Raw genomic sequence first — 22,682 nt, forward strand, 5'->3', positions numbered from 1 at the left:
CGTCTACTGGTAGACAGGATTTCTGTAGGACGTCTACTGGTAGACAGATTTCTACCAGTTCTACTCCTTAAACCCTTAGAGAATGACAACAAATTCCTAACAGCTCTACTGAACTGGCAGAATGTTTTCTCTCTCTCATCTGACCTCACAGCAAACCTTGGCAGGAAGTATGGTCAGCATGGGCCTGTTTACCTCAAGTCCAGCCTCAGAGACACCCCACAAGTGAACGGAGGCTTACATCGTGGAAAGGGGGTGCTAGGCTCAGGCCCGGAGCAGGCCGTCCACAGGCAGTGGCTCCTGGCAGCCCCCTGCCCTCTGTACAACCTCCCACCTCAAAGATCCAACCCACTCCCAACTGTTTCCAAGAGCAGGATCAGGGTATCCTCTGTCCTAGGTAGCCAGAATTCTGTCAGAATTAAAGTTTGGTTTTTCAACTTTTTGTGTGTAGAGTGACTAAGCTGGAGGGTACTGGGGACACATACACGCAATCGGAAATGGCCCTTTTTGTCTGAAAGTTCTGGACGCGGATTTAACCCACGCCATGACTTCAGGAAGCTCGGCGCTTTGTTCGTGGCACCCAGGTAGTGCAGAGAGCGGGCGCTGCCTTCAGCCTTGTCGCCGGTGCCCCTGCCCTGGGCTAAACCCACACAGTCAGGACCCTCCTGAGCACAGTCAACCAGCGCCAGGACGGCAGAGAGAAGAACAAAGAAACTTCGGAGTGTCCCAGTTCTCCTTGGCATTGCTCTGCACACTGTGAACAAGAAACACCTCTGTTTTTCTGTGATGTCATAGGTCAATATTTATTCACAGCAGGGAGAAGCGGAGGGAAGAATTTGGAGAGGGAGAAAATGAAAGAACACCCCAAGTTCCAGAATGAAAGTGGGTAGGTCATAAAGGACAGCAGGTAACCTCGGGTCTCCAAACCTTCAAGGAAAGCGCGCCCAGTGAAACAGGGGTGCGGGGGCCGTGACCCAGCCCACTGCCCATCACGTGGGCGGGACTCTGACTGTCCACCCACAGCCGGTCCTGCTTTCTCAGCAGAGAAGGCAATACCCCCACTGGAAACAATTCACGCTGGCTTCAGAAATATACATTTACATACTCCAGCCCCAAAGAAACAAGAACTAGACACGCGTGGCCACTGCCTGTACGGTGCCTGCCTTCCAGGGACAGAAGCAGCCAGAATTGAGCAGGGCCGTCGGCAGACTGGAGCACATGCAGGGAAGGAGCAGAGGGCATCCTGACGGGGTGTGAGGGCGGTAGCCACCCCCAAGTAGAGACACGGACCCTGGGAGGGGCCGACACGCAGAGCAGAGGAACCCAGGAGGAAGAGGAGGGAATCAGCCCGGAGGGGCCCCCGGGCTGCCCAGGGGTCTGGGCCAGACAGCCCTCAGCATCCGGACAGCATTAAATGAACTGGCCCAAGAGGAGGAGGCAGCACGGAGCCTGAGGATGCCCTGCGCTCACAGCAACGCTGTGATACTGTACATGGCAACCCAGCATGCACACACACACATATGCACACATTCGAAACAAACCATACATGCTCACAGCTGTGCAATGCTTTCTAATATTTTCTGCTCTGGTTCACTTAAGGAAGCAAAGGAAGGCTAACATCTGACGCCCCAGCGGAGGTTTACAGCCCACCCCGGGAACAGCTGATGGAGACGGGGCAGTGGGTGGAGGGGAGATGCCTGCTGTCAGGACTGGGCAGCGGTGTTTGACGGTGAACAGGGGGCAGAGGAAAGTGGCCACTGGATCTGGCCACACGAGTCACTGGTAACAAAACCAAGAGTGGTTCAGGAAGCCACGGGGACAGGGCTCAGAATGTAGCTGGGGCAGAGTGAGCAGAAGAGGCCGCAGGGGCCCCAGGGGGTAGGAGGAAGTGTGAGACTGCCTTTCCACTTTATCCGTGTGGCTTTATCCATGAAAAAAATTAAATCCAGCAATCATACCCAGATTGTAACAACAATACGACCCTCCTGAGAAGATACAATAGTACTTCCCGGGTGAGGGGGAGTCTGAAGAGGAAAGGGGGACACACGGCCACCGCAGGCCGGGGAGGTGAGCCCACCAGTGACTCGCAGGCTCCCAAGTGGAAATGGAGTCAGGCCTCCTGCTGGCTTGCAGGAGAGGAGACAAAGACCAGCCATTCAAAGAGGCCCAAAGACCAACCACCTTCCCTGTTCTGACCACCAGCTGCCTACCTTCTGACCCAAAGGGATCATAAACAAACAGCACCGACTGGCCCCAAGTGGAAATCTGGCCAGGAGGCTCCATGGGGTCAGGCTGCGGGGACCTGGTAGGATAGACCTCACCTAACTTGGATCAGGAGAGAAAGCAATCACCAAAGGACTGTCAGCAAGAGGCCGACACGATCAGATAAGCAGTTCAAAAAGACGGCTCTGGTGATGACGAAGGGAATGGTCTGTGGGCAGCAAAAGTCGAAGTGGGAGCCCTGAGAGGAGGTGGGGCAATCTGGACTAGCCAGGTTCACAGGCCGGGTAGAGAGAAACTTACAGATCCAAGGTCTGGTCCAAAGGAACACAACCAACGGACTTGTGGGTGGGACACAGCGGGAGGGGAGGAGTGATGGAGGAGGCTTCCTGCTTCCGGCCTGCCAGGAAGGACGGACTGAAAGAGAATGTGGGCTCAGTCCTGGACCTGGTTAGACACCCTGGGAGACAGGGAGCAGCTAGGGTTGGCTCCATGGGCTGGAGGAGCCGCAGATCCCTGGTCTCCAGGAGAAACAAAGGACCAGGTTTGGATCAGCTGGTCTTGAAAGAGTGGGGAGGGACAGGGGGTCAGGCCTAGTACTTAAGAGAGGGACTTCCCTGGTGGTCCAGTGGCTAAGACTACACTCCTAATGCAGAGGGCCCAGGTTTGATCTCTGGTTAGGGAACTAGATTCCACAGGCCATAACTAAAGATCCTGCATGCCACAAGTAAGCGTACAATGAACAAAACCAGTTTATTCACTGGGTGCAGCTATTCCTTTCATCTGCACACCGCACACACACCTCCGAACTCTGGGAGAGTGGGCTCCACAGCAGCCACTCCCTGCGGACGCCCTGCCTCGGAGTCTCAGGGCCAGGCGCTCTTGACCTGAAGCTCCTCTGAGCATACGCACTGCTGAGAGTGAGACCTCGCAGTTCAGAAGCAGCCTCTGGACCCGGGCAGCACACCGAGAGGGCTTCCCTGGTGGCTCAGACGGTAAAGGGGCCACCTGCGGTGCAGAGGGAAAAACACTCCCGCCTGCCTGGGGACGGCAGCCCCTGAGACCCCTGGGCAACGGCAGAGCCAGGGCAGCACGGACGCCAGGCTGCCTCCACGTCAAAACATCACACATGCCGGCCACCCAAGCCGCCGTCTCCTCGCAGCCCAAGTGCCGTTCAGCTCCCTACAGCCCTCCCTACACCCTTGGCAGGAGCTGGGAACATGGGCTGTTCGCCGCCTCTTCCTGAGGTGGTGCCCAGTACCCAGAGTCCCTCCTCTGGGACACAACCAGGACTCAGGGACAGGAAGGGGCACAGCCGGAGCGGGGGTCAAGGCCCAGAGACCCTGTGCCCGCTTCCTGACAGCACAGGGACGCTTGTCCACCCAGTGCTGCCCTGCCTACCACCAGCTCACACCTCACACCGAACACAGGGCGGGCTGAATTACTTACTTGAAATTCACTGTCTTTCTGAGCTTGTTCGGATCCCTCCTTATTACAGGACCGCTACGAACGAGAAAAAGCAAACACTTCCGGTGAAATGGGGAACGCTGAGCAGGCACTCACTCAGCAACCATCAGAACAGTCAGGGTGTACAAGACATCACAGATCTTTAAACAAGGGTTTCTTGCACAGTCTAAATGCACCACCAGAGTCCCACACTCGCACCAACACCTGAGTAAGCACCTCGCTGCTTTACGAGAAAAGGGAGGTGCTGTGGGTACACACAGCTGCCACCTCACCACAACCCTGGTACCTTTTTACAATTTCATCGTTAGAGGAAAGTCATCGGAGGGAGCTTTCCCGTGGGCGCTGGGCCGGCTCACCTGTTTAGCCAGGTGGGTCTTTCGAGGCAGTGCCAGCCCAGGAAGACACTGTCCCACAAGGGGCACAAGGCCCGGGGCCGCCGAGGTCAGCATTGGGTGGATGAGGGTGCCCCGGGCGGGCAGGAGGCCTGCTGATCGGGCAGCCACTAGCTCAGTGTGGAGTCCCTCCACCCAAGAGAGGCCTGAGCCAATTTAATACAGGCCCTAAACTTACTTCATCTGTTAACATATTGAGAAAGACTTCTACACCCCTTTCCTCAATGAAATTGCAAGTTAGTGGTAACCAGGAGTCTATCAGTGACACACTCGGACTCTGACCTTCCACAAGCCACTGTCTGCCCACATCGGCCCCTCACGGCAGATCTGAGCTCTTAAAAGCAGCCCCCACCCCAAGTGCTTTAAAAACCTTCACACGGTGTTTAATAGGGAGACAGGGGAAAGCAAGTGAGAAACTTACGTGTCCTGTCAAATTTTATACTCAAATATTGCCCCTAGAAAAACGTTATTTGTTTAATTTATTAAACTAAGTCTGCTTAAGTCAGACACGGAGGCCCATAAAGGAAGCTCTTACAGAAATTTAAGGTAAAAGATTCTTGAACATCCCATGAATAACATACCTTTCCATTCCACAGCTTTATCAAAAATACCTGTACCAAGGGTAGAAAGTGTGGACAGGAAAAAAAAAATGCCACGTTAAGCACCACCAGCTACTCTAGCACCATTCAAATACACCTAGCCGTACAGAGCAACCACTCCCATCCATCAACACGGCAATAATAATCCACAGACATTTTAATGTATGTTCTGTATAAATAGTACATGTTCCAGTTTACTCAATATAAAAAGTAAACAAAATAATGTTCATATGAAGTTATCTGCAAAAGACTCACACTTATACATACTTGATAATATTTTTAGCACACAGTGAAGTACATTTTGTACAAAGTACAGAAAGTACAAATGGGGGATATATGCTATTTTCTTCTGTGAAATCTGCATTTCTCTGATGGAAAGATGTTACAGGTTAAATCCCGTTACAATGAAAACTACAAAATGAAAATACTACAGAGACAGTTTTTGACTCTTGCTGATGGCTTGACGCGGGGTGGGACAAATCCTAGGGAGGAGTATTAGGTACGGTCACTCCTTCCCTAACTGCAAAACACCCTTCTGATCACCCCATGGCCTTAGCCCTACACTCCAGCTGTCCCCTCTCCCCAGTGGCCCACAAATTCCTAATGGACAGGGACTCCACCTTTTCTTTATTGTTGGTCTTTCCCAACAAATCCTGGTGCTCACGATACTTTGTGGACGGCAGGACTAAATAAACACTCCTGCGCCAGGAAGCTCAAGGAGCGGCCAAGGGCGAATGAGCCTGGTGAGTCCAGACCCAGGTCTGTGACTCCAGAAGTGGGGAGACGGGCTACGGCACTAGGTAGGATGCCCGGTGGGCTGCAATGCCCCCCAAAGATTAAATTCTTGTGCCTTTTTCCCCCAAAGGACACTAAGAACAGAACAAGTTCTATGATCTGATATTCTGCATATTGATACTTCATAGGAAGAGACAAATAAGGAATTTGGAGACCCCACTGAAGTCTGCAGTAACGGGATTTGACCTGTACATACTTCTAGACAACTGTGGTTACTTCTATGCTGTTATTACTTGAACTGTATCTTCTTAGGGAGATACAGTTAAGGGGTTATTGAGCCAACACAAGTCCCTCTCCCTTGCCTAATGGTGCTCTCAATAACAGCAAGTCACCTCACCTGACTCGCCAATTGCCTTAGTTCCCAAGGCCATTTCTTTTAAACAAAGTAGCGTCCTTAGGTAGAAATAAGTTCTACGAAGAACTTCCCCGCCCTGCCCACTCCATTCTGCCCCCACTGCATCGTTGCCCCTCCCGTCAGAGCACCATCAGGAAGGCCAGACGGACCTGTGCCACACCCAGCCCTCTGTTCTGTTTCCTCAGTACAGAATGTTCAGGGCCCCTCGATCCTGCAGGTAAGAAGGGCAGGAAATCAAAAACCACGCAGGCTGAATATTCACAGAAAGGTGAGGGGAAGCGGCTGCCCGCAGAGAGCGCCACCGAAAAAGAGGCCTTTCTGTCCAGGGAGAGAGGAGGTAAGACTTAACTTGGGATCTCTAGGATTTTATCAGAGGCACAGGCTTATTCAAAGCAGATATTAAAATATAATATAGAAATATTTAACATGACTCTGAGTTCTTCACCAACTAGCTTGTACATTAATAAAAATTAGCTTTCAATAAGTTATAAAATAAAGGTAAGTTTTAACATTTATTAGAAATTTGGACACTAACATTATTTAATATTAAATAATTGTTTTAAAATTTTCAACACTATTGTGGTCATGTATTTTTAAAATCAGCTTACATGAGTACATGAAACCTGCATGGAAGAAATACTATGAAATCTGGAAGAACCCTAGAGAACAAATGAGGGTAAAGATGAAAGAAAGTTGGGCAGAGACACAGACGAATATTGGGCACCTGGGGTTCACTACGCTCTTCTGGTCTACTTCTATATGCATCTGAAATTCTCCATAATAAAATGTTTTTTAAAATAAACACTGAAACTTCAAGACCTAAGAAGTCAGAATGCACCAGATATGCTACAGAAGATGCCCAATGCTAGGAATAAACTAAAGACTCCTGAATTGTATACTCAAATAAGTGATTGTATGCTACAAAGAGAGAAGATATCCAATAATAATAATAATACACTGTCACTAGTTTCCTGCCATCTTTCTTGTTCTTTTCTTCCTAGTTTGGGCTTGGTTTTCAAGAGAATCTATAAGTATTCATTATAATCCAAGTATTCAACAGCTCTGCTGTAGGAAACAGGCTAAAGTCGTAGTAATAAAAAAGGGGGTGTGGTTTATATTTTGTTTTAAAGTCATGGAAGAGTTTAAAAGCTGAAACAGATTTTTGGTTGGCCAAGCACCTCTAAATTTAAAACCTAAATTCCTAAAAGCCTGTACACTATTGGGCTAGGTAATAAGATGAGACCAAATAGGACTCTGACTTTTCACTTTACGTATGCCTATACTTAGAAAGGATTTAAAGGCATGCTATTTCTACAGTAAATATATCTGGTACAAGGTTTCAAATGTTACTTTTCTGACAAAATCACATTTAAAGGATTTCTTACTTTAAAGACTATGAAGAAAGTAAGTTACCTAATATTCCACAATATAACAGGGTTATTTCTTTACATTTGTTTAAGCCAAATAAACTCTCATTGCTCGGGCAGTTGTTAATAAAAGATTCTGCTAATGATGAGGGAACTAGTTTAATGATTAAACTACTTTAATAAAGCCACATTTGCTGGATGAAACAAAAGCAGCATCTGGATTTCCCCTGGTCTGTGTATGTGTGGCTGTGTGTGTAAATAAATGAGAGTGGTGTACAGCTACTTCAATATCACATGTAAAACCGGAAACATTTATCTTCGCAGTGCATTTAAAGACCCACTATTGCATTAGCTGCTTGTGGGTAGGTTGGGGAAAAGTGATGAACCAACTGAGAAAGAAGAGTGACACGTCCTCACTAGTATACTAAGTTGGAAATGCTGTTTAAAATCAAATCATCAATTACAGATAATGTCAGGAGGAAGGTGTACCATGTTAAATATGATGGTGGCTACAGAGATAAAAAGATACAAATGGGAATCTACGCACAATAAGGGCAAGCATCATTCAGCTATTGTCTCTTTTAAAGGCTCTTATAAAACAAAAGATTAAGTTGGCTGCAGCCTTTTAATAAAAGAGCTTTGGGATCCATCAATGAGTAACTAAGAAAGAATAAGCCAAATGTTAGCTAGACTCAGCTTCTAGGGCATCTAAGGTTTGGTCTGGGAAAACCCTCTCCCTCTCCAGCAGAGGGTCTCCTGCTGAACTGAGCCCCGAGGGACTCTGGGCCACCAGGGTTCACCCTGAGTCACAGGATGGCTGCACCACCCTGAGTATTCAGTTACTACGAGGCTTGTCAGGTCCTGGAGGGCCATGGGCTTCCTGACTGTACTGCCTGTGGTTCTGAAGATGACTAAGACAAGAGAAGAGGTTCTCAATGTGGGGGCTACACCTGTTGCCGTCCCTGTTAACCAAGGTGGCAGGAACGCACGGCAGGAATGTGGCTCTTCAGTAACCTTTTGCAGGATGTTTTCTCCTCAATATCATGGACCCTAACCTTCTGAAAACATTCTGTATTTATTGCTCTTACGGCTTCTTCTGCCATTTCCTGAAAATATATTACAGAACACATTAAAATGTGAGGTGACAATGCAATGATCTAAAGTATAGCTTGTGTGATTATTTAGTGAACACATAGGGATAGGGAGAATTGAAACAGACAATGATTTCTAACATTTCACTGGAGTCTCTAGAGTGTGTTCCATCTACTCAAGGACCAATCTAAGACAGTCTGATCCCGCTGAACTCTGCAAAACCAGATGATGTGACGAATATTGAGAGGAGACTGGAACTTCTAAAAGGCTCCAGGCAAACCTAAACTAGGAGGAAGACAGGTGAGTGCAAGGCCAGGTAAAGAAGGTGGCTTTCCGAAGGTGACTTTCTCAAACTGAGGTCTAATCCCAGGTGGCCTGCCGCCCCAGGACTCTGATGGCTTCGGGCTCCTCCGGCACGAGCACCCCAAGGTTGACTTGCAGGCAGCATGTTTCCAGGGACAGATCCTGTGTGTGCTCCCATGTCAGAGCAGCGCTGAGCTCCATAAAGGCCTGGGGTGGGGAGAAGGACCTTAGGTGATAAGGGCAGAGAAGGGAGTGTCCAACTCCAACCACAACATCAATATGTACGTGGCATTTCCTGAAGGCCGAAAATGGCATGAGAGAAGCAGCAGCTGAATACTGGACATGAATTTTCAAGCTGAGGCCCATAAACGTCTATAATTACTAAATGTTTGTCATTTTCTACTGAGGAAACAGAAGAAAGGGATCTGATTTGCCTGGGACTGAAAAAAAAAAACAACCACCCCAAAGTGATATATTCAATACATAACATTCTGAAATCTTAATTACTGTAGTTTTTTAAGCAAGCACAAACTGTAGCTGGTGCTACTTAACAAAAGCATTACAACTTTGTTTTTTTAAAAAAACATTTCTTGAAACCAAGAACTAAAAGAAAGAAATTAAAGCTGTAGAGAATGCTCCAACTTCAGAGGACTCATACTATACCGTGAATCGTGTCTGTCACCTGGAAACCAGAGTGCTCCAGGCACGATCCCATGGACAAGCCTGCAGCAGAGAACACATGCACATACAGCTGAAGTCGTACATCACCCCGCGCCCTTCACGCCGCCCAGCGCAAAGACGCTCCCTCCCGAGAGGGCGGGCTGCAGCCACACCAGCATTCCGGGGGCCAGGCTTCTGCCCTGGCTTCATGCTAGAAACCCCAAACATTGAAGACCAGCAAGACAAAAGACACTTTGCATATGTCAAAATTAGACACAGTAGCCTGTGGTTTATTTCGTTATCAAAAGAAGGCACCAAAGCAGGTATGGAAGGTGGTACCACAGTAGGGGTAATTTGGCAACTGTCTTTGGAGAGGATTCATGGGAGAAATGCTAGGTGAGACCAAATGGGAACACGCAATACTAGAAAAATGCTTCACTTCCAGGAGGAAGGTTTTGACTGCTTTACAATAGATGTATCATGCTCAACATAGATGGGGAGTTTTTAAAATAGAGTAAATTAGGTCACAATGACCTAATACAATGAGAAAAAAAATTCAATGCGCCTTGCTCATCTGGCGGGAACGTGGGCACAGCCACTGGGGGCTGAGCTGGGCTCTGCGTGAAGCAGGGCAGCCACCCCCATCTCGGCTCCAGAGCCAAGTGCTGCTAGCAGGCGGCTTCTTGGGGGGCCAGCAGTTTACTGCTGACTACCTGTGGGCTGCTCCGGACTTTATCATGCCTGAATTTTCAATTAAGCTGGGGTTAAGAGAAGACAGGGACAGTGACTTCTGGTTTTCTGGATTCAAAAAAGACTGTGCCCCAGACAGTGCTTTTTGAGTCCCCGAGACATATCTGCGTTGTGCCTTGATGCCTTTCATTTTATTACGGTTAGTACTCCAACAAGCACTAATATTAGCCTTGTATTACTCAGAGAACAAAAACAAAAGTTCCCCAGACAACACTCGAGAGATCTAGGGTGTGTTACAAACGTTCAGGCCTGTGAGGCCGTTGGGAAAGGCCAGGCGGAATCTCTCCATTCATGCAGAGAAGGGACCGGCTCCACACAGTCATTGTTCTGACAGAGGTGGGGACAAAGCCTCCTGAGACTTCCGCCCACTGGCACAGGTCACACTGAAGGAACAATACGTACTGACATTTGTGTCTTCCACAATTCATGATAAATAAGCAAACTGGTTATTTGTAATCAGCCAAACTCGCTTCTGGGAAAAGGCTGCTGCTGGACGGTGCAGAGCGCATGTTCCTTCCCAGAAACCAGAAAGGAAAAAAATCATGTTACATTGGCAGCTAACGTCATCAGTTCAATCTCTCTTCTAGCAATTATACCTCTTCCCACAATAGCAAAGACTCAACCAGGGCTTCTCAAGGCTTCTACTCAGCTGTCCTGCCTGCTTTAGTTACAGCCGATTTCATGGTTAATTTCAGTTTCCATCGTCTATCCAGCTAAGGAGGATAACCTCCTTTTCATTTAAGTTAGAGCTGGCCCATGGGAAATAGGCACTAAATTCTACTGACGTACACTGTTTGAAGATCAGACCAATATTTTTATGTTTAATAATCTCCTACAAACAATACTGTGTGGTGTGGCAGTTTTTCAAGCTGTGTGTGTCTGATCTTGTTTCATTCTCAAAAGGGCCCATTTTCCTCTTGGCCAATGCAGGACTTTTCATGTGCCCCTAAAATTAACACGAATCCTGAATAGAACCTCCAGGAGGGTTCAGCTGGGAAGTCTGCTTCTGATTCATCTCGTGGAGAAATGCGGGCTGGCAGAGACAGCTGTGTGGGGACAGAACTGTCGGCTTTAAACCCGCCGGGAGGCTTCACCTTGGCCGTCTATTGTTTAGCCCGTGGTGAGCTGCACCACAGAGCATCTCAGGGCTGCTATGGAAACAAGGTCAGACATCTCACAATACCAAGATGAAGAATGAGAAAGCCAAGAAGCATCTTATTATTTTAAACCAAGTTACTTGTGAATGATTGTAAATGTAAATTTTAAAAGTACTATTGAATATTCGATTCTCACAGAGGTAAAAAGTCCCAGAGCTGAAAACGAGGAGGAGAAAAGGAAAGAAGGGATGTGTGAAACTCAACCAGGCTCTCATGTTATTAAGCCAAACAGCTAAACATTGAGAAAATATTACATAAGCTGATCACCACATGCTCTCATGATTTGTCGTGTTTCAAGGAAGGAGCTTATTCTAACCTCCCTTGAAGGATGTGAGAACTGCAATTCTATGGCTGGTGCAGGAAATACCGTAAGGGCACATACATGTATAGGGACGTGCTTTCCTCTAAGGCAGAGTGAAAAATAAGGCAAGCGTGGCATATGTGTTGTATATTTTTGTCTTTAATCCATGCATTCATGAAAGTAATGTGACTTATTATTTGGGTTCCATATTTGATCAGCCACGTCTCTTAACGAATGCAAATCCTGACAATTTCCTATCAATTCTGGCCATTTTTTTGGTTATGATGGGAAGATAACCTGTAGACTATAAATACCCCTCCTCCCATTAGAGGCCAGATTCATTGTAAAGAGTTGATCAGCAATATGACCCAACAACAAAATAAGTAATAGACATTTAAAATCTGACTTGAAAATATGAGAAGAGGAAGAACTCACAGTTGTGGTAAAACCCTGGCCGCATGCCATGAAAGCCCAGCTTTTAAAGCACAGGGAGCTGCATTTGGATCGAGTCTTACTGGCCGCTGAGTCTCCACCCTTGACTCCTCACTCCTCCTCCCTCTTAAACAGAAGTCCCTGCTCAGAGATCCTGAATTTCTCCCCTTCCTCAAGCTGCCAAAGTGTCTAATGGCCAGCAGTTGACAAGGGCCATTAACGTCTGAAACTCTTAACTGGCAGCAAGGGCCCCTGCCAAACCCAGAAGAACGTGGGAACCAAAAATATTTGAGGCTGCAGGTTTCACAGTTTTTACTAAGTTCATACTTCAACAAAAAAAGTGTACTTGAACTAGGGCCTCAATCAAAAGTGTACTTGAACTTGAGTAATTATGTGAAAACATTGAGTCTCATCTAGAAAGCAAAGGAACAGCTTTTTTTCTAACAAAAGCAAGTCTGTTGTCTACTGAGTCAACTGTGAGGCCACCAATGTTTGCTCAGTGCCCATCTCGTGAGCAACCTGCTTCCCCCTCTACCCGTGTGCTCCCAACCACGGCTTCTGCGCTCCCTCAGCAGATGCAGTTTCAGGAATGGAAACTGACAGCCTAGTAAAAATAGAATTGAGAGGCTAAGCGCAGAGTGCTGCCCCCACCTCCCCCGTTAGAACTGCGTGTAGAACATGCTCTGATCCATTAGCTCAGTAAAAAGTTAAATTCATTTTAAGTGGCGTCCATTATTCTCTATTTTTCTATTGAGTTACCCAATAATCTTTCTTTCCCTTTAAAAATAAATAGGGACAGAGAATTCTGTTAAATTCTATTTCCAGACATGTCTATTGCACTTAAGTACTATAAAGTAATAATTCTAGACTGCTAAAATTTCAAAAAAGACAGAATATTAACTACAGATGGTGAATCTTTATTTGGGGAAAAGAAAATTTCGGGGTGCATGGGCTATGTTGCAGCTGGCTTTCTCTAAGTTGCCCATCCTTAACACGGCACGCTCTAGAGCCATGCTGACCAACACAGCAGCCACCAGCTACACGGGATTGTGTCTGTTTAAATGAATTAAAATTAAATAAAATGTAAAACTCCATTCCGTGGCTGCCCTTGCCACATTTCAAGCGTGCCTAACGGCCACAGGTGGCTGGTGACCGGCGTCCTGGACCACCAGGATGAGCATCTCATCCCCTCTGGACAGGGCCCTGGGACCCCGTCTGGCCCAGCGGGAGCATACAGGGCACGCTGAACATGCTCCTATTTAAGTTAAAACAGCAGCCTCAGGAATCAGAGGTAAATACTAGTCTTACTGCTTGCGATTCCAGGAGGTGGCTATTAAGGTATTTTAAAAGTGTTGCTTAAATGAAAGCATACAAAACAAATGAGTCAAAATGGGACTTCACCGTTACAGAGAGTCCTTAGGGGGAAAAACGGCTGAAAGTTGATTTCATTAAAAGACCCAAAAAGACGTAAACTGAGTATTTCAGGAACTTCTCTGAGACTGCAACTTGATTAAATAAAAAAACTGAACTGCAGGGTCAGCGGGCAGGGCCAGGTGTGAGAACCCAATTCCACGGCAGCTCAGGTTTCCTCGGACGTGCGGGCTTGTTTCCAACCTCAGACCCTCACCCTCTAAGGGGAAGCTACCCAGTGGGAAGGTTTGGTCACATCATGACAATTTTTTAAGTGAGTTAACACTCAGAACGCCAACTTTATTATTTCTAAACATATAATTGATCATTACAGATAACGGACATGACCTGCTTTTTTAGACTGAGCTGGGGCTTCCCTGGTGTCTCAGAGGTTAAAGCCTTTGCCTCCAATGCAGGAGACCTGGGTTCACTCCCTGGGTCAGGAAGATCCCCTGGAGAAGGAAATGGCAACCCACTCCAGTATTCTTGCCTGGAGAATCCCCTGGACAGAAGAGCCTGGTGGGCTACAGTCCACGGGGTCACAAAGAGTCGGACACGACTGAGCAACTTCACCTGAGAGAGACTAGTCTTAGGAAAAAAAAAACTAAGTGAGAAAATGAACTTTCCATTTCACGAGGATCAAAACAGGCCCTTCCAAGGGAGATTTAAATGGGTATAAAAATCCTGCCGTTGCAATATACACACATTTATATGTGTGTTCAGTAAAATGATAAATTCATGTATAGGTTTGGTTTTTTTTTTAATCCAAACATTTGGAATATAATTGGTTAAGACAATTCAACAAATAAGGCGCTTTAACTGAAAGTTAGATTCAATTATTTAAGTCATATTAAAATTCAGAAAGATTAAGAATCTAACAAACTCGAAGTTTTAAAAGAAATCTCAAAAGGAGGTACTTACTAAATTCAGCTTCACTGAGCTTGCTCCTTTGCACTGGGGTTATCCTGTAGCCCCTTTCTGACGATGCTAAACAAACCATACCTTTCCCACGTTGGAACCTTACAACCCAAGTGTGAGCTGAAAATTTCAGTGTGGGGAAGATCTAGGCGTCATCAAAGCCCTATTACAGATTTGACCAACATGTACTTTTTCTGGACATAAAACTGGTACTTGTACTAGTTTGCTAACAAATAGTAAGACAGAACTCACTTGGAATAATAAAGAAAAAACCCAGGGGTGCAGCCCGATTACAATAAAAGCAGTGTCTTTAAATAGTTCCCACACCACCACTAACACATCTTAAATCTCCTCCCAGGTAATCAGGCCAAGAGGATGAGAACTGCGGCCAGGCTCCCCGCCCCAAGCAGCCAAGGGACTCACCATCTTCAGGATCGCCCCGTACAGCCGCAGGAGCACCTTCCGAGGCTCATCTCCGACGGTGGCCAGGGTGTCGGGCAAGGAGCACTGGAACAGCACGTTGCTGAGGCCACCTCTGCTGGAGACAAGATCAGCGTAAGGAGCAGGACCTGAGGGAAGCGGTGCCACTCTTCCAGGGTAACTGGGCGAGAAGTCGGCTCCCGCCCACGATAGCTGCCCTCACCTGAGTCTCCATTCCATCCCTCAGGGCACCAGCAACACAGATGAGCTCCACAGCTCTTAGATCAATTCCACACGCAAACTCCCCATGGGTCCTCAAGGACAGCCACGAGGGAAGAGATTTATTTTTTATTTATTTTAATTGGAGGATAATTACTTTGTAACATTGTGCTAGCTTTTGACAATCATTGACATGAACTGGCCATAGCTATACCTGTGCCCCCCCACCCCACCACATTTGGAACCCCACCCCATCCCTCTAGACTGTTCCAGAGCACCGGCTTTAGGTACCCTGTTTCATGCATCGAACTTGCACTGGTCATCTATTTTATATATGGTAACGTATAAGTTTCAATGCTATTATCATCCCACCCTCACCTTCTGAAGCCAAAAGTCTGTTATTTACGGCTGTGTCTCCTTTGATGCCCTGCATGTAGGACCATCAGTACCATCTTTCTAAATTCCATATATATGCGTTATTACACAGTATTTGTCTTTCTCTTCCTGACTTACTTCACTCCGTATAATAGGCTTACCTCATTAGAATGGCTTTTAATTGCATGTATCATCTGCCTCAGAGAGGGACAAGGGGCAAAGAGACCCTCCTCAGCCATGGGAACTGGGGGTGGGGGTATCTCAGATGTATCCCTTCCAGCCCATGTTCATCTGTGACCCCAAATTCCCATCCTGTTCCCATCACTGCTGAGTTAAAATCTTGGAGCAATACCTAAATCATCCCCCCAGGGCTTTCCACTTGAAGTTGCAAGATCCACCCCTTCTCAACCAGATTTGACTAACAGCCATTTCAAACAATTTGCAACATTAAGAATTATTGGAGCTCTCAGAGGAAAGGGGAGACCTCAACACCCAAAACCTTTCACATGACTATCGAAGACGAGGAACAAATTACCGGGGACACTTAACAGGAAAGCGTAGCCCTGGGGACAAACCACCTGCCTGGGTTGGAAATGATTAGTGCAGATACTGGAGACTTAAACAAAGGAACATGAAACACTACAGTTCGGAACTCAGGGCCCAGGGCGCCTCAACTATAGCAGGCGTCAGAGTCTAGTCAATAGATCGGGAAGAGCTACCACCTAGGCGAAGTGTGATGCTAGAAGCTCAGATAACACAAAACTGAAACAGGCTCTGGTCCTGCCTCGAGAATCTTCTGCTCCAGGGCAGAAAGCAGACATACAACTGTAAGAGAGACTGCAAAACCGCAGGACAGTGTCTAAACCAGAGGCTCAGCAAACCCTGACTGGCACCTGCCCGTCAGATGCAGCTGTGCCACACGGCAATGCCGTGCCTGTGCAACTTCTGGAGACAAAGTCATGAGCCAGTTGGAGCACAGCTTTCTAGAACAACAGCCCCGTCTCCAGAACCAGATGCCTCTCTCCCTGTTCTATCCACCAGCAGTCCAGTGAAACTACGCTCCCCAAGGGAGGCTAAAATACAAACCACAATGGAGCCATCACACGCCCAGACAGGGCTCATGGCACACGGTGAGAGGCACCGCCAAGAACTAGGCCAAGAGAGAGAGTTCAGTTTGTATGCCGAAGAGAGATAACCAGGAAAACTTTTTATCTGGAGGTGTTAACGCTCTGAACTAACGGTGGCACAGACTCGTGCCCAGTTCTGCTCCCAGGGCGGACATTCTCCACCCTTCCTGCGTTAGAGAACCTGGGCTGTGCCCAGGGGGCAGCCTGCCTCACATCAGGACTGTACTTAGCAGCCGCCTCTACAGCCGTCCAGGCCTGTGTGACCAAGTGCCAGCACACAGAGCGTAAAGGAAGGGCCTGAAACCAGCAACGGACCCGCTTACATGCTGGGCCCCGCCCCCTGTCCATTCTGCAGTGTGGACCGACTCCCAGGTCGGTTCTGCGACGACGATGGTGTCTTCGGGGACACCCCTCTGTGAGCAGCGGCTCCCGTGTCACCGGGGTCTGGTGGCAGGCAGACTTGCCCACGTGCTGTGGTACCAACCTGCCCGCTCCCGTCCTCACCTCTTTGGGCAACGCCGGCACCAGCCTCGTGGTCCCGCCTCAGGGTGCCAGCCCAGAGGTCAGGGCCCGGGCACAGCTTAGCAGTGCCCTCGGAGGTGGACCCACAGAGTTGGGCCCCTCCTCCCAGCTTCCAGGATCTTGTCCCTCTTCCCTCGCTTCCCCAGCCCCGCGAGGCTGCCCCTGCGCACTTAGTGCTCCTTATCGTACTCACTTGTATCCTCTTTTTCGCTTTTCTGGTTCTCCTCCGCCTGTTCACCCAATTTCCTAATTCTCTAGGTCTGCTGAAATACCCAGTGTCATTTCCATTTTCTTGCCAGGATCCTGACCAGCACATGTGGTCAGAGCTGCAGCGGCGTCTTAGACCATGAGGTTAAGGGCCACATCCCAGGAACGGTGCAGCCATCAGCCGCGAGGGGCGCGCATCCCCACCGAGCCAGGGGAGCTACCGCACCGGCTTGGCCTGGCTACTCCTGGGCCCCTTTAATGCCCGAAGGAAGCGGATTTCTAGGTGGTTCAAGCCACTGTGACTCTGGGGTCCTCTGTCACAAGCAGCTAAGCCCAGTACTAGCTGATACCACTCGCCAACTCACCCACTGACTCCTGTTCTTCCAGTCGAAACGCCTTCCTCTTCTCTGCTACTCTAACTACCGACTATTTAAAACCAGGCTGAAGCCCAGCGTCCTCAGGAAGCTTCTGGATCTTCCTGCTAGCTCCCTGAAGGCAGGGCTCATGTCTAGCTTCAGCTCTCCAGGCCCACGGCCCCCAAGGAAGGCGCTCAGCAGACACCTTCTGAAAACGGCAAGGCCCGCGGCATTCCCCCTCCGCCGGTCTCCTCCCTGCTGCGCAGCGTAACTGGCCATCCCACACTCTCCTCACCAGGCTGGCGGGTTAGCCCGGCTCTCTAATGAGGCTGAAAGCTCACCCAGGGACAGGCCCTTTCTCCTGAGGGAGGGCCTCATTTAAGAGAAAAACCACAGGCTTCAGAGTCAGGGAGCCAGAGATTCAAATCCCACTTCTGCACTCACTGTGAGACCTTGGGCACAGCACTAAAGCTGACTCGCAAAAATCCACTGCTTGGTCAAAGAGCAGCACCTCACGTAGTCACTGCAGGAGGCAGGGTCATGGAGCCCGGGGACTGTGACGCTCCGAGTATCTGACACGGCAGGACCATCTCAACCTCCCAACAATCTCAGGGCGGACCTGGCCTGCCTCCATCGCACACAGGAGGAAATGGAGGTGCAAAGCAAGGAGGTGGCCAAGCCAGGAGGGAAGGCAGGTGTCGGGCTCCAGAGTCCCTGGGTTTAACTCTGAGGCTGAGAGAGACGGGAGACAAACCTGGAGGGTGCCACATGCCACATCGGACACACAGCAGGTCTGAGCACCCCCGTGGGTCACAGGAGCATGATGTTAGAACAAGTCTGCAGAAGTCTTGCGTAAGACAAATGACTGCTCCTGTGGTCACATATGACCACAAACTTAGTGGCTTTAAACAACACACATTCATTGTCTTACAGTTCCAGAGGTCAGATGCCTGAACATAGTTCTCACGGGGCTAAATTCAAGGAGTCAGCAGGGCTAGACATCAACAGGACATACCACCTTTCAGGAAACACAAAACTTAGCTGAAACAGATCTGGAGGGAGCGGCAGGAGTGACGGGTTCAATCTCTGGGTTGGGAAGATTCCCTGAAGAAGAAATGGCAACCCACTCCAGCATTCTTGCCTGGAGAATCCCATGGGCAGAGGAGCCTGGCTCCTCTCCATGGCAGAGGAGCCTACAGTGCATAGGGCAGCAGAAGAGCTGGACAAGACTTAGCAACTGAACAACAACAAATGAATTTCAAAGAGGGGTCACAGGCTGGGAAGAGGAGTCCGTGTTTATTGGGCACAAAGGTTCAGTTTAGGAAGATGCAAACATTCATGGCATGACTGGTGGCGATGGCGGAACAACAACTGACGACTTAATGCCCCTGAACTGTACACGTAAAAATGGCTAAAACGGTCAATGTTATCAGGGGATGACAGACGACAAGACGGCTGGATGGCATCACTGACTCAGCGGACGTAAGTCTGAGCAGACTCCGGAGATGGTGAGAGACAGGGAAGCCAGGTGCGCTGCAGTCCACGGGGTGTAGAGAGCCACACATGACTGAATGACCGCACAACAACGCCATGTATATTTTACCATAATTTTTAAAAAAGGAATGAAGTCCTGACACATGCTACAACATGGATGAACCTTAAAAACATGCTCCGTGAAAGAAGCCAGCACAAAAGACCACCCAGTGGCTCCATTCACACACGTCGGGAACAGGAAACCTATAGAGTGGGTGCCTAGGGCGAGGGCGAGGGGTTTGAAGGGGCCTGGGTTTCCTTCTGAGGTGAGGAAATGTTCTAAAATTGATTGTGGTGATGGCTGCGTATACCCGTGGATATATTCAAAACCATACACTAAAAACCACTGAATCTATCATTTAACTGGGTGGATTATATGATATGTGAACTGTATCTCAAGGTGTTTTTAGGGGGGAAAACAACTTTGTTCCTATGTAATGATTTTTTCTGAACCAAGTAAACTGGAATGTGCTTCCACATAAACATTTCAGAGATGTAAGTAAGTCAATTTTAAGAATATTTTCAACAGCTTATTTAAAGAAAAGCAATCACACAGCATCTGGGAGCCTCTATAAGAATAAGGGACTATTTTCCCAGAAGTCTGATATTCAGAATAGCAGTCCTAAATATTCATTGGGAGGACTGATGTTGAAGCTGAAGCTCCAATACTCTGGCCACCTGATGTGACGAACTGACTGACTGGAAAAGACCCTGATACTGGGAAAGATTGAAGGCAGGAGGAGAAGGGGACGACAGAGGATGAGATGGTTGGATGGCATCACTGACTCAATGGATTTGAGTCTGAGCAGACTCCGGGCGTCGGTGATGGACAGGAAGGCCTGGCGTGCTGCAGTCCATGGGGTCAAAAAGAGTCAGACATGACTGAGCAACTGAACTGAACTGAACTTTCCAGGAGGCAAGCTAGCTGTGTACCTCAGTTCAGCAAGCCCAGAAAGACAGGAGAGAAGGCAGACCCAGAGACAGGCTGGCCCAGCAGCCTCCACCTTCCATCACGAGGGCCCGCCACGCCCAGTCCTGGCCGCCATGGGCGTCTGGCTGCCAAGCAACAGGACCGGCATGACCTCAGCTAAAAGCTCTAGTTTTCCTTCCTGTCACATACTCTCCAAAGCTCAGTCCACAGCGAGAGCAAACAGAGGAGCTACTGTTCTAAGCTGTGTAACTTGATTCAAAGTTTATCCCTGGACTCCTGAAAAAGACAGCCAGGCCGGCTTGGCCAGAAACAGGCCCACAACCTGGAAATCCTTCATCTCTTGTATTTTCTGTAGCCTCTTGCTCAATATGCTCTAGTGGGAGGAAGTAAACCATTGATGATTTTTTTTGGGGGGGAGGGGTGACAATCAAATGAAACCCTGACAGGCCACAGAAAGGGTAGCAGAAATACAACAGTCAATTTACCGTGTGACTTGTCAGGAATATCCTCCCGCACAAAACCCCAGGAAAGCTAGAGGACTCCAGAGAAGTCTAAAATGCCACACTTTTTATCAAGTGGCAGAAGCGCTTTATAATAAACATATCTGCCATAATTCAGTTTAGGAAGTAATAAAGATACTCACATAAGCAAAATATCAATAAAATGAAAATAACACCTTTATTTCATATGCAACACATGTAAGTAAGCAAGCCATGGCAGGCAGGATGCTGAAGAGAGAGGTCCCTGTGGTGGGAATTCTAACCAGTGCCCTGGGGGTCCAGCTGAGTGTGGCCCCTAATCCCCACCCCACGGTCCCTCAAACAGCACCAACGGGACCACAAGAGAGAACAGAGCTGCTTTTACAGACTGTTGATCACAGAGGAAAATCATCTCAATTTCTCTTGAAATTGATATTCAATTTCAACTGAAATATACAATTTCTCTAAATATTATTAAGAATTAACTTATGGGCTTCCCTGGTGGCTCAGTGGTAAAGAGCCTGCCTGCCAATGCAGGAGACATGGGTTTGGTCCCTGATCTGGGAAGATCCCACAGGCCACAGGGCAGATAAGCGCATGCGCCACAGCCGCCGAGCCTGAGCTCGAGAGCTGCAGCCACCGAGCCTGCGTGCTGCAGCTCCCGAAGCTCATGCGTCTAGAGCCCGCACCCCACAGCAAGAGCAGCCCCTGCAGCGAGAAAGCCGTGCGCACCACAGAGAGCAGCCCCCGCTGCCTGCAGCAGAGCAAAGCCCTCGCAGCAACAGAGACCCAGCAGGGCCGAAAAGAAGCAAATAAAATAAACATCAAAAAGAAAAAAAAGATCAGCACAATCAACAATTTAAAAAAAAGAATGAACTTACAATTAAGAATAATTTGATGGGTCAAACAACAATACACATAGAACATAAAGGATATCTGGAAAAAAAATGCAGAAACAAACTGAAGAACACATCCCTAACCGAAGACCCAAAAGGCTAACTGGATTACATGCTAAAGAAAATGAGTTTGTGATCACAGAGCCACAAAGCAGTCACTTGGTAGGGCTTCCATGCTTCCAGCACATTCAACGTCACCTACACACGAGGGACAAAGAACCCGGGTGACCCAGGCATAACTTTTAAAACTCAAATAAGTTTATCAGTTTATTAGCTGTTGAAGCAACTAAAGTAGGCTATTTTAATATGTATTAAAAATTTTTTGACTTGCAGACTTTAAAGTCTAGGTTCCAAAAATTTGTGTGTAAAAGGAGCTGAAAGACCTCCTCAAAATAAAAAACATAACTTCCTGCCCAAATTCTATTATTCAAATATAACCACTTTGAATACTGTGGTATATATTTTTTCTTGTCATCTTCCCAAGCTCCTTTTCCCAGTTTCTTTCTTTGTATTAAAATTGGAATCATGGTGAATATACTGCTCTGTTAAGTTGCTTTTCCACTTCTATTATGAGGATTTTCCATCAATTCAGTATTAAAAACATCATTTTTAATCATGCACAGAATTTCACCTTAAAGACACAGCATGGTTTAACCAACTGCCTACTGCTAAAGATAAGAGTTTTTCCATTATTTTTCATTTCTATACACAACCCTATAAAATGCATACCTACATGTCAACCTTTATGCACAATCTGAGGAGATCCTTTAAAGCTGGGTTTTCTGGGCCAAAGGGCACTACCATTTTAAACTTTCTGATGGCTGCTGTCAAAGTGTCCCACAAAAGAGCCACACCAAGGCACTCTTCACCCATCAGTGGCGTCAGAGCTCCCGTCTCATATCTAGATGGACCTGTTTTTTTTAATCAATTAAAACCTGATATAGCAGAATATAACTTTTTAAAACATTAAATTGCTAGTGAAGATTAATGAAATTTTTTAATGCTTCAAGATATATATAAAGTTAACACATGGCATGAAATACTTTAAAATTAAAAAAATACTGCAAAGGGAATATTTGTAAGTACATCAATATGGGAAAAATCATTAATTCAAATAAATTATGAAACATACTTAAAGTTACCAATTTAAAGGGATTTCTTGAAACATCTTAGTGATCTATGCTAAATAACTTCCCCCTAAACTGATACACATCAATTGATTACTCCTCTCAACCAAAGTCATACAATTAATTGTGAAATCAAAACTGGAAAATGTAAAACAGCAGATAATCTAAAAATGTAGTTGATCCAAAAATGGGTCAAAGAAATGGTGTCTCAATAGGCATCACATTGATTAGAACTGACTTTAAAAGAACCAAGACCAATTCCACAAAACCAGTGC

The 22,682-nt window shown here is 47.4% G+C and overlaps 1 protein-coding gene across 1 annotated transcript in view; it reads right to left on the reverse strand.

Annotated features, from left to right (window-relative positions):
- The window catches only part of CHKA (choline kinase alpha), a 56,243-nt gene that overhangs the window by 16,962 nt on the left and 16,599 nt on the right, over positions 1–22,682 (reverse strand). Inside the window, exons 3-4 of the mRNA XM_040255211.1 lie at positions 14,639–14,750; positions 3,667–3,720 (exon numbers count right to left, since the gene is read on the reverse strand). Coding sequence (XP_040111145.1) covers positions 3,667–3,720; positions 14,639–14,750 — 166 coding nt within the window. The remainder of the gene's footprint in view (positions 1–3,666; positions 3,721–14,638; positions 14,751–22,682) is intronic.

Source organism: Oryx dammah, unplaced genomic scaffold (assembly GCF_014754425.2).
Source record: "Oryx dammah isolate SB20612 unplaced genomic scaffold, SCBI_Odam_1.1 HiC_scaffold_15, whole genome shotgun sequence".
NCBI classification, from domain to species: Eukaryota; Metazoa; Chordata; class Mammalia; order Artiodactyla; family Bovidae; genus Oryx; species Oryx dammah.